Below are 16543 nucleotides of genomic sequence, written 5' to 3'. Positions count from 1 at the left end.
CCTGCTTGTGCTCTGTCTCTCTCTCTCTCAAAAGTAAATAAATGTAAAAAGAAAAGAAAAATTTAAAAAAAAATTGAGGCTTGGATTTTGGAGGCTGTGATACCTAATTTTTAGCCTTAGTGTAAAAATCACACGAGCTGACTTCCTTTTATGCCAGTCCCTGGCAAAGAAACAATAAATGTCACGTTCTTGTCTTTCCATTACCTTCAAGGAGTTTGCCAGGAGTCAAGAGTAGGATGTGACCCCTCAAGTCAAGGTGGATTTGAATCTCAATTTCTCCACTTAGTACCTGGACATTCCTCTCTGAGCCTCAATTTCCTAATCTGTCAGATAGGGAGAAAACATATACTTACCTCCTTGGGGACTGCTGGAGAAAAGCCACCTAACGTGCACAGCACAACACCGGACCCAATAAATAAAGCGATTATCATTCTTATTGTTCTGAATTGGGAAGAACAGACATGAAATTAAAGAATAAGTGAGGGACCTGATCACTTAAACCACCTGGTTCAGACCCAAAGCCTGAAGCTCAGAGAAGATGGAGGTGAATGGGGAGCGTAGGAGGCTGGGATCAGGGACATCACGGAAGAGGCAGGAGCTGAGATTTGGGGATGACTGACAGGCACTGGAGTACTGGAGTTTTATTTTTTATTGTTTTGTTTTCTGTTTTATTTTACTTGGCAAATGCAGAGAGGAAAGCAAAGGTATGATCAAAGGCAAAGTAGGGCCACTTAACCCAGAACATATGGGGACACGACAGGAAAAGGCAGCTGGAGCCCCAGGGGTCCTTGAGGAGGGTGTGAGGAAAACCCAGTGGGATAAGAAGGGTGGCGCCAGAGTCCAGGACCCATCAGATCTGCCAGCAGGCGGCTGACCCTGGCTGGGCAGGCAGGAGAGAGCCACAGAAGGAGGCTGGGCAAGGGGTGTGCCAGTCACAGGTGTGATGTAGGAAGTCTGGAAGTGATATGCCACATGGTCTTCGTGCTACAGCTACAGCCAGGGAGTAGACAAAGTGCTCCCCTTTCTCCAGGAAAGGGCAGTCCTTTCTAAATGACAGTGTGCATGGTGGGAAAGGGGGATGCTTTACAGTCAGACAAATGAGATTCAAACCCCGGCTCCCCCATGTCCCATGTGGGGATCTTGGGCAAGCTGCTTAATACCCACAAGCCTCAGTTTCTGTACTTGATGACATTTAAGGTACATGACACCAGAGGCGCCTGGGTGGCTCAGTCAGTTAAGCGTCCAACTTTGGCTCAGGTCATGATCTCAGGATTCGTGGGTGTGAACCCCGCGTCAGGCTCTGTGCTGACAGCTCCAAGCCTGGAGCCTGCTTCAGATTCTGTGTCTCCCTCTTTCCCTGCCCCTCCCCCGCTTATGCACGAGCACTCTCTCTCTCTCTCTCTCTCTCCAAAATAAATAAATGTTCAAAAAAATTTTTTTTAAATAAGGTAGATGACACCTATCATATAGGCTGGGGAGAAGAATGGGATCCTGTCTGCACAGTGTCTGGAACCCAAGAGACGTACAACCAATGCTCTTGGGCCATGGACTTCGTTAGCCAACATCAGCAGCCCAGTGGTCGTAGAAAACAGCTCAGTATCAGTTTTGTCCATCAATAAAATAAAATGCCACTCATAAATAGAATATTTTATAGTATGTCTATGCAGACTGTTAACAAGCTGTTCCAAAATAAAGAAAATGAAGATCAAAGAATCTGTCCACTACAATAGAAATATCAGTCTTCTAACAGTGAGGCACTGATTCGGCCATAAAGACCCAATTATTCTGTGTTTTAAAATAGCCCGTCAACGGGAATACACAGCACGCAAAGAGCTAACATACACATTGCAAACGGTCTACTTTGTAAGTTGAATAATGGGTCTACTTTACTAAGTTACAATTTATAAACAAAAAATGCCTCCATCTGCAAGGGTAGAGTTCCCTGAGTGCCGCCAAATGCACACACCTGGGTACTCCCCATTACAATCAAGACACGGACTGTTTGCACCACACCTTGTACCTTCCCAGGTGATCACATCCCCACCCCCAGTCCCAGCGTCCTGCCGGCTCTCTGTCCTGTGTCTATTTCACTATCATCATTTAAATCATGCCCACATTTTGTGTAGACTCCTTTTACACACACTATATTTCAAACATTTTAAATGAGTACTGCGTTTTGCCCACTAAAATTAACAATGAATGCCAAACACCTTACTGTGAGGGTTTCTTGGTGTGAAAGTTAAAAAGAGAAACCAGCCAAAGGACATACAGCCAAAGGATAGCAGTACGGGCAGTTGACAGAGATGGCCAGGATAAACTCTTCTGATTCTAGACCTGATCTGACGGTAACTGGGGAGGGGTGCGGGGGAGGGGCGGGGGGATGTGCAAGTCACTTCATTGGTCTCCTTTTCAGTTTATCCTTAAGAGATGGTGGGGCACCTGAGTGGTTCAGTCGATTAAGCATCCGACTCTTGATTTCGGCTCAGGTCATGATCTCACAGTTTGTGAGTTGGAGCCTCAAATTGGGTTCTGTGCTGACTGAGCAGTGCCTGCTTGGGATCCTCTCTCTCCCTCTCTTTCTGCCCTGCCTCTGCACGCTCTCTCTCTCTCTCCCTCCCACTCAAAAAATAATAAATAAACTTTAAGAGAGAGAGAGAGATGGTGTCTATGGTCCCGTATGAGTGGAGTGATCATAGGACTTAGCGTCCAAATCAGGAGCTGCTATCATCCATTAAGCCAGCGCAAGCGGTATAAACCAAGCTGGACTTAGCATGAGGCTACTTATGTGCACCCTGTAAGAGCACGTCTTATGATGTGTACAGTGACCAAATGTTCTCTTCCAAACTGAAAGTGTTGCAGATCACAAAGTGGTATGTTTGAAAGCTGACGTCTCTCATCCAAAACTCATGAGGCTCATCAAGCAATCTACCTTGCGGAATTGAGAGGTTACAACCAAGGCTGCCAGAGGAGAGAAGGGGCCTGAGACACTGACACACTAGAGAGCACGACGCACCCCACACAATGAAACGAAACAACCACTTTAGAAAGACGCAGGCTGCCTAATTATGCAAGCACTTAGCTGGGGTACCCCCTCTTTGTCATCCCCTCTCTAAGAGGCAGACATTGGAGGCTCTATCAGGGCATATTACCTCAGAACTCCCACTGTGCAAATTTCATATTGACATACCAAGTCCTCATTAAGATATCAGGACTCTGGGGGTAGGAGGGGTGCAGAAGCAAGCCTGTACAGCCACCAACTGAATTTCATAAACCAGATCAGACTTAGGCACCTTAGCAAGCACAAAGTTATAGCTTCCTTTAAAGTACTGCATAGATACAGGAAAGCATTAATTGTAAATATCTGAATAAACCACAGCCAGCGTTTATTGCAAGACTACAGCCACAGGAATGAATAGCACAACTAAAACTAACTTTCATTTATCCAGGCTTTCTAAAGGCCAGAAAAACACATGTAATTGCCTAAAATTGCATGCAGAGATTATCACCCACACCTCCGAGGGAGCTGTACAAAGAGAGGTCTATCTGCCTTCAACTGAACAATCAGATTCCTTTGACTTAGATCAATTTGCATCAACACAAAAAGTTTTGGTTATTTAGCCATAAACCATGCTGCCATTTTAGCCAAAATGGGCTGCTGTTCAATCCCGTTTATAAGATTGCAAAAGCAATTAATTAGTGTACTGAAGGATCTGTAGGACAAAGTAATATGCATTTTTAGAAACCGAATCAATGATTACTACCTAATAAAACTTTTAGAATATAAACACTTGTGTTACACAGGGAATGTTCTAGAAAGTAAACTACTTGCTCACTCACCCAGTGGCCCTTCATTCATTTCTCATAGTAGGGAAAAAAATCTAGTAATGTTTAAATGGGTTGTTCAATTAGGTCACATGTTATATACAGCCTAACAAAATTTTACACCAAAACTAAAAACCCTAATGTGTATTTACATTTCTAAACAACAGAAACCTTGGAGAATTTTTAAAACTAGTAATTGTTGCTTCTTTAAAATGCAGTTCTCAGAATGGAGCTGATAACTGGCTTAGAGGTGAGGATTAGAACTCACTGCACCTGTACCTGTGTCCCCCACACCTGCTTTCAGACTAGTGGGAGAAAGAAAGTAGTCCAGAATCTGAGTCCAGCTCAAGCTCCGTTATCTGAGTCACCCCAGGGACTGCCTGTCAAAATGCTATGGCCTTGATTCTCATGACAAAATCCCCTCCTGTAGTCTGTTCCTCCAGTTGTACATATTCAGTGACACCGTAACAGAGCCTGGCAAGAGACTCCAGAACTTTCCACAAGAGTTCAGACTCTGGTTCTGCTCTGTCTTTACTGGATCTACAAACCTACTATAAGCTTGCCTAACTGACACATTTCCTTCTCGGCAACAAGGACAGTACCTACCTTGCAAGCCGGTCGTGAAGACTGAAGAAATATTCCTAAGGGACCTGGATCCAGAGGACATCCCCCTTTCACTTCCATTACCAGTAACTTCAGGATGATACTGAACCTATCACAAGCCTTTTAAAGAATTAATACCTGAATAAAGTTCAAAATAAATGCCGGATACCAGGAAAACAGTGAGAAAAGAACAGATACATTTAAGCATTGAAGTCTATATATTCATTCTTAAAGCTTTGCCTCCTCATAGACATCTCTCACATTTTATAGAAGAATTAATTGCTAAACATCCTCAGAGCAGTTGCCAAAATGTAAAAAGATTCACAAATTGTTTTTGCCAAGAGCATAAAAAGGTTATCTATTTTAATCTAGAAAGCTTTTATTTATTTATTCATTTACTTATTTTTCTAGAAGGCTTTTAAATATTTTCTAGAGAGCTTTTACTTTTTTTAGCTTTTTTTAATGTCTATTTTTGAGAGCAAGAGACAGACAGACTGCAAGTGGGGGAAGGGCAGAGAGCGAGGGAGACAGAATCCTAAACAGGCTCCAGGCTCTGAGCTGTCAGCACAGAGCCCAACCAGGGCTCGAACCCACGAACCGTGACATCATGAGCGGAGCTAAAGTCAGACGCTTAACAGACTTAGCCACCCAGGTGCCCCATCTGGAAAACTCTTAAATCAGTGTCAGGACTCTTGCACAGGGCAGAGAGCTGCAAGGCAAGCCCTCCTCTGAGGCCTCACCCACTCCTTCCCACCCTCCAATCCTGAGGCCAAAAACCAGTCTTGGTCCCCAGACTCTTGGCCTCGTCTTGGTCCCCAGACTCCTGGCCTGAATACATAGTGTGGCACTGGAACACAGTTCCCCATCCTTTACTGGGAGGATCCTGGACTCATTCTTCTCATCAGCCTGGTCCCCCACAGGATTTCTCTGTCCTGATAAAATCAAATCAGACCTAAGAACACTGTTATATTGCTAGCTGAACAGAAATCACATAAAAACTCAGAAGACCTTGTCTTGGCTCAACCGTCCTATAGCAACATAACCCAAGGAAAACCATTTCACCCTCAAACCTGGGTTTCCTCACTACATAGAATTTGGCTCTATGTAGAGCTGGAATAATAAATCCCACCTACTCCACCATCTTCCAAAGACTGCCAAAGAGTATCAGTAATGCTTACAACACAGTGAAAGCACGTATACTCAAGCATTCTGGATATTAAAATCATTTTATAATGTCACAAAATTTCCAGGAGTTTAGGTTTTTTGTGCTTTAAAAAACTGAATCTCAGGACACTTGGGTGGTTCAGTTGGTTAAGCGTCCAACTTCGGCTCAGGTCATGACCTTGAGGTCCATGGGTTTGAAGCCCCATGGTGAACTCTGTGCTGACAGCTCAGAGCCTGGAGCCTGCTTCGGATTCTGTGTCTCCGTCTCTCTCTGCCCCTCTCCTGCTTTTGTGCTCCTCTCTCTCTCAAAAAGTAAATAAATGACCATTTTTTTAAAAACCTGAATATCTTTTCTAAAGATAATAGAGTATAAAAATAATGGCAAAGGTCAATGCCAGGCACTGAACTAAGCACTTTACACGTATATTCGTTTACTTACTCCTCAAGATAATTCTGTGATTGTTATCCCTCATTTTATGCTGAAGAAACGGAGTCAAGGCAGGTTAAATACTCACCACGTCCTGGAGGAGCTAGGACTAAGACCCAGCCACAGTGTGCTCTTAGCCCGTATGCTAATAATATGCCAACAACTTCCAACTATTTATTTTACTGAAGAAAACGGTCCTGCACCTTCCCTCGGGAACTGCCACAGCCCTGAGGGGTAAAGAGCATTTTCACTTCTAACAAATCACAAACCTGAAGTTCAGTGAGATTCAGGAACTTGCTTCAAAATTCTAAACTTAATAAATTAGGAAGATAATACATAAAAAATATAAAAATTTTGGAGAGAAGTATTAAATTTTTTTTTTTAATGTTTATTTTTGAGAGAGACAGAAACAGAGTACAAGCCAGGGAGGGGCAGAGAGAGAGAGAGGGAAACACAGAACCTGAAGCAGGCTTCAGGCTCTGAGCTGTCAGCACAGAGCCCGATGCGGGGCTCAAACTCACGAACCGAATCGTGAGATCATGACCTGAGCCAAAGTCAGAGGCTTAACTGACTGAGCCACCCAGGCACCCCTGGGAGAGAAGTGTTTAAATTCCTGCCGGGCCAGCCCCTCCCTTGTGGAGTCCCAGAGCAGACACTCTGACTTGGGCCAACCGTAGCTCCCCATACCGGTGGGAAGGAGCACCCACGGACCCAGGGACCTGGAGGAGGGGAGGGAAACCTTCTGGCACTCAGTCGGAAAGGATAAAAGGAGAGGGAATCGTCCCCATGAGGAGGGGGCTTCATTCACAGCCTGATGCCAAGATCTACAGATTCAGAATTTCATGTCACAACTAACGCCGCGTTTTTCCAAAGAAACAATGAGAAACCACCATTAATACGAAGGCCCATCGCTGCCAGGGTTAAATAGACGGTTGGCGGGAGAACCAAACCACCACTTAACTGCTTTATTTCCACAGGAAAATGTATTCCAAGAAAAACACTGCAATGAAAGACCGCTGTGGGCCTCCAGTTTGTAGGCCAGGGACTGTCCAACACGCCTTTCAGTATTTGGAATCCCATCTACCCGGGGCCCATGCATGCCCCCCAAACCACATGCAGTAAAATCCTGAACTAACATATTTCATCTTTAACCACTATTAGTTATATATCTTATTCTCCCTGGTTTTAAACCATACATTATTAAAGATTTCACAGTAGTTTTTGGTCTTTTAGCGACCGTCCATGTGGCGGGTCCAGAAAAGTGTGACCTGAGAATTCTATGAAGGGTAGGAGTTCTTCCATCTATGCCGGGGTGGCCTCCTGGCTCCACAGAAACAGCCCTTTGGTGTCAGGCTGTGAGACTCTGCCTTGGTCCAGGAGCCTACCCACCGCCCTCCTGTGTGACCTTGGGCCTCAGTGTCCTCAGTCATTGAATGAGGGAGAGATGTGAATGGATGTTTTCCAGATATCTAAACCCCCTCTTCAAGCCACAGTCGTCAAGAAAGGCATTTCAGAAGCAGATGAACGGGAACCAGACACAGGAGGTCAGGAGGAATCCAGATAACAGCTAGAGGAGTTAGGGAGTTCCTACTATAGTTAGAACACTTAGCAAGAATTAAATGAGGCCATACCTAGAGTACACATATTTAATACATAGGTTTACATATAAAGCACTAGGATCAACATCTGGCACAGAGAAAGCACTTGATAATGTTCTGGTATCCATATAATTATTGTCCTCACAATAGCTCTACTAAATACATATTATTCCCATTCTGCCGGTGAGGGCACCGATGCTCAGGGTTTAAGCTATCTGGTCAGATCCGAGATGATGGATTAAAAGTACAGGGACTAACAGTGGGCCATGAGCAGGAACGAGGAGACAGAACAGTCCCCTGATGTAGATCTAGCACTTTCTGTGATAGGCATGGAGGGCACATATAAAAATAAAGGAAAGAAAAAAAACCCTGCCTAGCCAGACCTTCCAGGCCAATAAAGGCAGAGAAACCACTTAAACATGGGAAAAGTACCAAAGGAAGCAGGTAATAATTAGCCAAAAATGCCATAAGGAAATACTGCAAAGGCGCCTTGGGGTCATGCATGATTCAGGGCTCAGATCTGCAAGGAGGGCTGGCGGGGAGACTGTGGAGCCTGGGGAAGGCCTGGGGACCTGCCGAAATGAGAGTGGGAGGAAGAGAATCCTACAGGGCGGGCAGGAGGGGGAAGTGAGGGAAATGGCCTGGAAAAGCTAAATGAAGGCCATGTAGAGGAAAGTCAAGTCAGACAGTCTGCAGCTGACGCCCTTCTCTAACTTGTCACTGTTGCCTGCAGAGATAACGTGAGTCAAATCAGCTACGCTGATGGAACCAGGTCAGACATACTGATGTCACTCCTAACACTGAATGGCATGAACATCAAAAACACAAAAGGATATTAGAGGAATACGCTGTGTAGCAAAATACCATGTCTTGCACTGCAGGGGTCAGCTGTCAAAAGCAAGGCCACCGAAGAAACCAGAGGATTAAAAAACTTAAGATGGGGTCGTTTCCTGCCCATGCAGGGACAACAGTGAAGAGGAAACTCAAGACTCACTGAGCTGAGAGGTCATGGCCCTATTCATCTCTCAAGGTCTTAGGACCCCCCTCTAGCAAAAAGATTGAGGAAACACAGCCCAAGGAAGAAAAGCAAGCATCAGGGAAGATTCCAAACCCACAGAGCCTGATCCTGGTAACCAAAATGCCCTGGAAGGGTCTTGGGAACTGTAAACGGACAGCATATGAACAGAAGAGCAGCAATTTCTCATCACAGAAAAATATATTATATTTGTCATGTAAATCAAATATCGTTCTTCTCTACTTCGTTTTTGTTTCCCCTTACCTATATCCTCCTTGGTGGCCGATAAAGGAGGATACGGTTGGGAAAAACTATGAACACAGACAGCAGTCTGATTATAAAAGCATTTCTCCTCTATTGCATTGCTGGAGTATGCAAGAGAAACCAAATTCTCACAGTTCGTCAACTTTCTGTTCATGTAAACAATCTCACTTTATTTCTGAATTACTTTGTGGGAACAGATGGTTTCCAAATGCATGACTTCTTACTACAGTATATGGAAGCAATACTACCGAACTCTTAAATTAAGATGAAAACACAGGCATGCTTCCAGCTTGTCTATATTGGTAGACCTAGTTTTCCCAAACTAAGGCTTACGTGGAATTCTGACCTTTTTTTTTGTTTGTTTTTTGCTGATTTTTTTCTTTGGGTTGAACAATTCACATCTTATAGGAAAAAACAAAAACAAAAACAAAAAACCTGTCTGAAATATCACAGCAACTGCAAATTTTGGAATTCTGGTGGGAAAAAAAACAAAACAAAACCAGGAGTATCTGTAACAGAAGCCTCTAGACTTCCTCCTACAGGTTACATATAAATAAAGGCATCAGGTATGTAAATATATAGTTGGGTTTTATGCCTTATATCTTAAATGTTTTATGATAGATTATAATATTATAACTTGAAATAATCACTGCAATTAACACCAAATTGCCTTAATCCCTAACAACTGACTCAGTCACTGGAAGAGTTCACAAATTAGTGGCATTACCAGATCTAAGCCCAGGGCAGTTTCTCCTGATGTATCTCTCAGGCAGAAGACTCCTTTTCCAAAACACGAAACCAAATCTGGAAAGGAGTGTCACAAACAGGTTTTTGTGAGGCTTACACAAGAGTTCAAGTTATGTGGCCTGACTGGTGAACCCACTGCCAGGTACCATAAGTTGAGTTAATAGCATTTCTGTTATTTAAATTACCGAGTCTCTGGAAAAACATAATCGGTGCAGCACCTGGAGGGGTGGGGGTGACTTTTGGAGAGAACTGAGTAAGAGAAAGTAAATGCTGCCCCTCTAAACACAAAATATCTATCTATCTATCTATCTATCTTTCTATCATCCATCTACTACCTATCTATACCTTTATGTATATTTATTTTGCATATTTTTATATTTCTGTATATTTATACAGAAAAATAGACATAAAGGGAAACGTAGGCAAGTACACACAAAGAGGGGAAAAAACTTATGTTTAAAAACAAGGAATGATGAAGCTAAGTATCAGGACAGAAAAAGTCTTTGGACACCCCAGAAGGACAAGAGTAAAAGGAAATTGACCTCTGAACTGATCAACACTAACACGGACTTCAAAAGGCCTTTACCCTTGAAATGCTTACCACAAAAGAATGTGTAAACCACAGCATGAAAAAATTGAAGTTTGCATAGAACTCAAAAAAAAAAAAAAACTTTTAGTCAATAATTTGAGTAAAAAATTTTAAGTGGTGAGGTGCCCAATTTTGGCCTAATGACCTATACTCACCAAAAATCAAATAAGATGTCGCCGTGACGGACAAACTATCCAGCGGGATCATTTCAGTGATGAAGGTCAAACCCTGGGCCATTTCTTCATAAAGTGGCACAGACCAAAAATTCCCGGAGGTTGTGTGGCCTATAATTGTACGCTATTCTTCTAGAAACTTGATTAGTGTGCTCCTGTCTCTTCAATAAAGAGCAGCCTCTAAGGCAAGCACTGAGAATAGCAACGTGTTTGTGGAGACCGTCTCTGCCACACACAGACACACGTAAGAGCACATAGGGATGGGATTCAAAGCCGCCATGTACGTGGAGTTCTAGATGTCATAAAAGCTTTCACCATTAGAAGTCCTCTATGCCTTAACAAGGAAGGAACTGATCAACAGAAGACAACATACTGTGAAGGAAAGGCTGTGAATGATCATTTATGAATGGAGAAGTATTTGGAATACGTGTAATAAGTACAGACATTTATATGAGAGCGACTACCACAACAAATGGCAGCTACAGCAATAATAAATCCAATACAACAGCAGAAAAACAATTTGAAACCAGATGTAACTATTAAAGCAGGTACGTTTTAAGAAGACACATGATTTCCAAAGTTTCATCACGCGTGTAATGAAAAGTCTTTGTGGCCCAATTTATGGAACAGAGCGTGTTCTTGAGAATACATAGATTGCTTTATCAAGTCCCGTGTGAATTCCAGTGACTAAGAGAGCGCTGATATCCCAAGGATTTGGTTGCTGGAGGATGGGAGTGGGGGTGTCAGCATTCAGCAGATAAGCCTGCTCACAGATCTCAGAGAAGAGTCTCTGAGTCCATACAGACATTTCAGAGAGCTAGCTCACACAGACTAGGGTGTTAGTCCCGCAGGCTGACAAATCCCAGGCCTCAGCCATCTCCAGAGTCCTCAAATAAAAGGTCCCAAGAACCCTGCTCTCTGTTAGATCATTACATGGTGACAGTGGGGAGGGAGGACATGACCAGAGGCACAGGCTTAAATGCTCTCTCCTTCTGTTTTATGCACAGATCTTAGAGCATCAGGTTCTCACTCCCCATCACAGAAACATCTTTTCCACCGCAGAAAGCTCATGGGCACTTCTATCCAAAACCAATCCATCCTCCAAAACCTCACCCAAACCCTGCCTCGGCTCTGAAAGTCTTTCCAAACCAGCCTAACTGGAAAAACCTTTTCTTCTGAATTTCACAGACAACGTCTATCTATGCTATTCAGCATCTCGTTTTGATCTGCTTTGAGGCTCCTGCAACTTGCTGAACTATTACCTAACTTCTCATGCATTCCTGTCTTGTCTTCACCTTGCAATCTCCTACACATTCCGCATGGGCACATACAGGACACAGAGAGTCATTTTTTTATGCCAGACTTCTATATTCCTGCCTGAGTAGGCTCTCCATTTCCCGTCCGGTGTTTCCTGCTTCCAAACGCCTCGAAAAGATACTGCCGTGATATACTCCGCCCTCTCCTTAATGACACCAGTTTTTACCAACTGTCTGTCCATCAAGTCCAAGGGCTTCCTTTTTATTTTCTAGCACCTCCTGCAATCGATCTGAGACAGACACGTTCTTTTCTTAATCTTTTCAATTCGCATTTTCTCAGTCATATTCCACACCATCTTGAACTTCTCATCCCAAAATGACACACTTAATAAATCAGCATTGGGGGAAAAAGTTCACTTTCCCGATGCACGTATCTGTGTCCTTTTTTTATCAGTCCCAGTTCTATGCTTCAGTTTGTATTACCAATCACCCTTTGTGCTCTTACTGTTGCAAACCACCTCAAGTCACCTTAAATCATCGCAGCATGACTATTTCTAAGACAGGGATACTATATTTATACTATAAATCTTCCTACTCATTCTGCAAAATCAATGTCCTCATTTCTCTCCCGATCCCCCTCCAGATAGAACGGGGACTCCATTATGAAGGGACTCGTGGATTCTCTGATGGTCACGGCTGTATCCCTGGTGCCTAGAACAGCGCCTGGCCCTTAGAGGTGCTTGGTAGGTACCTGGGGAATGAATGTTGGCTGAATGAACCCCCAAACAGCCTCCGGGATTCTGCTCCTTCCACCTCTTCTCTGCTTCACAGGAAAATGGTCAAGAACATCAATGCCAAAGTGAAACCATCAGGGTCTAATCACTGGCTCACCATCTAACCAGGGGTATGATCTTGAGCACAGTACCTGACATCTCTCAGTCGCAATCTCCCCAGCTGGAAATGAGGATACGAGCAGGATTCCAGTGAGGACTGAACAGGATGGTGCAGATAAAGAACTCGGCACACGGCAAAGCCGAGCGCTAATCGCGGCTCTTTTGTTCACACTTCTCCCGTTCAGCCAATGTCACCTCTGCCACCACACCTGCACAGCTCGGCCTTTCTCTTTCTCACCTGCAGAAAGACTAAATTCTGACAACAAAACTATTCTGACTCAAATATGAGTAAATCGATAGGCTCCAAGTAAGGGCTTGGGAGTTTTTTTTCCCCTGTGAAAAATACGTAGGCACTTTAGTGACAGAGCTTAGATACCTATCTACTCAGTGGCCCAGGGCCTCTATGTTTCTGCACTTATAGCTCAGTTTCCAACTCCGTTCAGGTCGGCTACATTGCCCCAGAGTGCAGTTCTGCATACGGGGCTGCCAGAAGAGGTACTTTTACAAGGAGTAAACCAAATGGCCTGTATTATACAACCCAACAGTGAGAAAAGGCTTTCTGTGTCACTCCCTGTTTTACAAGACTTATGAGAAGGTACACTTTACAGCTTGGGTCTTTAAGAATCTTCATGTGCCACTCTGATTTCAAGAGCTGTTCTGAAAACTAAATACTAACCCAGGAAAAACCACTTTCTTTATCATACGCATTACTCCTCTTACTCTGCACTCTGCTAGAACACCGTGCAAACCGGGGGTGACTTTAACTCTTGCTTTATTTTGATTTTTGCTTTTCCAAATAAAGAACAGTGACCAGTAAATATTTCTTTAGAACAAAGGGCAGAATGCATTTGGTTCACAGCCAGCTGTTGACCTGAGGCAAAGATGTTTTGCCAGAAGCAACCCCTGAATACACCGGGGTACTCAAATTTCACCTGAAATGGCTGGCTACCTTAAATACGCTTTATCTTTTCTGGCATGTCCGAAGTTTCTACAAACTTTGGTGACATTCCCTGGCCCATAACTAACGTTGCATTTTTTGTTGTTGTTGCTGTTGGGAAATTAACGTTAAGACTCTGAGTCTTAACTAGAATTTTCTGAGCATTAAACATGCAAGGGAGGGTCATAATTAAAAACTGGCAAAGCTCACAACCCAAGTTCACCACAAGCAAAAACAGAGAGGAGAACAGGAATGCTGTTGAGCATTTACCTCACATGGCAAGATCTTAACTGAACAAGATGGTCCCTGCTTTTAAAAGCATGGGTCTCAAAGAAATGCCAACTCAGCAGACACATCACGTTCATTCAGCTTTGGGAGTAACCGTCTGCATAACTAAAGCCCCCCTACTGAAGCCAAAGCCAGGGAGCAACTTTCAAGCCCCCTTACTGAAGGTACAAACATGTATTATTGGTCATGCCAGTTCCATATCCAGTCCTTCCCTATAGTCTCTGGTATACTGTACTATAGCAAAAGGGAAGTAGAACTTAACAGATTTTTTTTTAAGTTAATGATTCAGGCAATTCTTGGAATAACTTCCACTTGAGAAAAATGTAACCAAGAGGTCCCATCAAAAGACTCCCCAGCTGCTGACAGCTCAACTCTGGAAATTCCCTCCCAAATCACAAAGCGTAATGACCCTCAAGAGCCTTTTCTGCCTCCAGCGAACTTGGAATTCTTTCTAAATATTCATTAGGACGCTCAATAAATGTTTACTGAATTGAAGCCGAAAACGAAAAGCAAGCACTGGAAACGTAAGCTCCTAAAGCCTTGCTCCCTCGCCCAGCCCCCCCTTCCCCCACGAGAGGAAACTGGGAGATCTGGAGCTGAGAGTTGAGCCAACCAGTATCCAAAGGGTCTGACACTCGGCCCAGGAGGTGATGACAGCCAGGAGGGCTGGGCAGTGGTTCCAAAATGGGGCACCCACTGCGCTGGGAAATGTTGGGCGCTTGCCAAGACACAAAGCCTCCCCGGGGGAGCTGAACCGGATGGTCGGAAACCAAGGCCCGAATCGAGTTCCACCACCCTCCTTCCTGTTTATAGATCCCGCTCCAGTGACTCCAGCTACCAAAGAGAAAGCAGACGTCTCAGAAATATGTCAATACATGACATAACTTGAAAAGAGCTGGCTGCTCATTGGCGCGTGTTACAACTTGTCGGGCTCACACAGGAAAACCGGCTCACTTTAATTACTTTTCTTTTAATATGCCTTGCCGTCCCGTCCCGGGCCCCCGCAAAGATCGGGTTACTGGGAACTAGGGGCCTCGGCGGGGCGACCAAACGGTGTGGGCGGTTAGCTAGGGGCAAGGAACGCGGGAGCCCAGCCGACCGCCGGCGCAGTGGCTGCCCCTTCCGAGTCGCGACAACCGGCAGCGGCTCTTCCCTCGCACAGGCGCAGAAACAGGAAGCCTGGCACCTCCTCGCAGTCTGCACCAAGTCGCCGGGCCGCTCGCTGATGTCGCGAGGGGGCCTAGCGGCACCGCGCCGCTGCCCTGGGGTTGGCCCCGGGAGCGCCACCTTTGTCTGGGTTTTCCCGTCCGACCGGCGACGCCGGGACGCAAGGAGCGCTTGCCCAGGTCGGAAGCGCGGACGCGGCGCTCGGCTTCCCCGGCCCGGCGCGGGGGCCCGGGAAGCCGACGCGGCCGCCCCAAACCTCCCGCTTCCACGGCGCGCTCGCGGCGCACCCGCCAGTGCCTGCCCGGCCGCCACTGCCCCGGCGCGGCCGCCGCGGGGTGCGGAGCCGGGGACCCGCGCGCTCGCGGGCGCCGCCGCGGCCGGGCGCACCCCGGCTCTCCCGGCGCCGCGCCGCAGGCCGCCGGGCGAGGCGGTGGCCACCGTGCCCTCGGCGGGGCCCACCTCTCCGGCGCCCACGCGTGCCCCTTACCCGGGAGAGCACCGGCCAGAGGACCCCCAGCGAGCCCACATCTCAGACTGGCCGCCGCGGGGGGATGGCGCGACAGCCCGTCACCCACACCCCCTGCCTGCCCCTCGCCCCTTTCTCACCTGCCTGCACCGTGTCCGAGAGGTCGTGACCGGGGGCCGCGGTCCGGGGAAATTCCTTCAATTTCCTGGCGCTGAGGTTCAACCCCCCGGAATTGGCCGCTTCCTCCAGCGCGCGCTCCAGCCCCCGGTTCAAGGGCAGGTTGAAGCCCCCGCTGCCGCCGCCGCCGCCGCCGCCTCCCCCGACCCCGCTGTTGGCTCCCGTTCCTCCGTGGTGCTGATGGTGGTGGGGATGGTGGTGGGGATGATGATGTGGGTGCAGAGGAGCCACCGAGAGGGCAGGGACGAAAGGTTGGGGTTCGCTTCCCGGCGTCGCCATCTTCTCCCGGGCCCCCCCACCCCGCCCCGCCGCTCCTGCGGGGAGGGTCACAGCGCTCCCCCGGGAGGGGGAGACGGCAGCGCGGGCCGAGTCCCTGCAGTGCCCCACCGAAAGATCGTGGAAGAGGGGAGGAGGGTGTGGCAGGCGCGCCGAACGGGGGCAGTCGGGGAGGCGGCAGTGGCAGCTCGGTCTCGAAGGTTTCCTGTCCCCGGGAAGCTAAGGACTGCGGCGGCGGCGGCGGCGGCGGCGGCAGGCAGCGCGCATGTGTCTCCTCCCGCCCTTGCTCCCTCCTCTCCGCGGCTCTCCCCTCCTCCGCCGCGCCGCGCCGCGCCGCCCGCTCTCTCCTCCTCCTTCCCCAAGCTGTCAGTCCAGCCCGGAGCCTTCCTCCGCTCGGAGCCCGGCCGGCCCCCGCGGCTTCGCTGCGCTCCGCCCGGCAATGCGGGTGTGTCAGGGGGGCCGGACCCCTGCAGCGGGTCACCTTGGTTTAGACGCCGAAGGCCCCTGGGGTTCTTTTCGCTGCCCAGGGTATCTTGGGAGACCGGAGGTTTTAGGAAGTCTCAGAAGACGCCAGCGAGGCAATAAATGGGATTTGAAATACAGTGAGATCATGGGGAGGTGAAAGGTTAGGATCTCAAATTTGCGAACTACTCTGCCTCTCTGACCCGAAGTTGCCCGACA

At 47.0% G+C, this 16543-nt stretch overlaps 1 protein-coding gene across 3 annotated transcripts in view; it reads right to left on the bottom strand.

Moving 5' to 3' along the window:
• The window catches only part of LRCH1 (leucine rich repeats and calponin homology domain containing 1), a 202815-nt gene extending 186497 nt beyond the window's left edge, over positions 1 to 16318 (bottom strand). Inside the window, exon 1 of one of the 3 annotated variants that reach the window (XM_060637179.3) lies at positions 15550 to 16318. In XM_060637179.3, coding sequence (XP_060493162.2) covers positions 15550 to 15865 — 316 coding nt within the window. In that variant the 5' untranslated portion in view covers positions 15866 to 16318. The remainder of the gene's footprint in view (positions 1 to 15549) is intronic. The other 2 variants (XM_060637175.3, XM_060637176.3) reach the window with 2 other exon arrangements.
• Positions 16319 to 16543: the final 225 nt, after the last annotated feature.

Source organism: Panthera onca, chromosome A1 (genome assembly GCF_046562875.1).
Source record: "Panthera onca isolate mPanOnc1 chromosome A1, mPanOnc1 haplotype 2, whole genome shotgun sequence".
NCBI lineage: Eukaryota > Metazoa > Chordata > Mammalia > Carnivora > Felidae > Panthera > Panthera onca.
The sequence above is the reverse complement of the archived record's forward strand: the minus strand, read 5'-3'. Positions and strand labels throughout refer to the sequence as shown.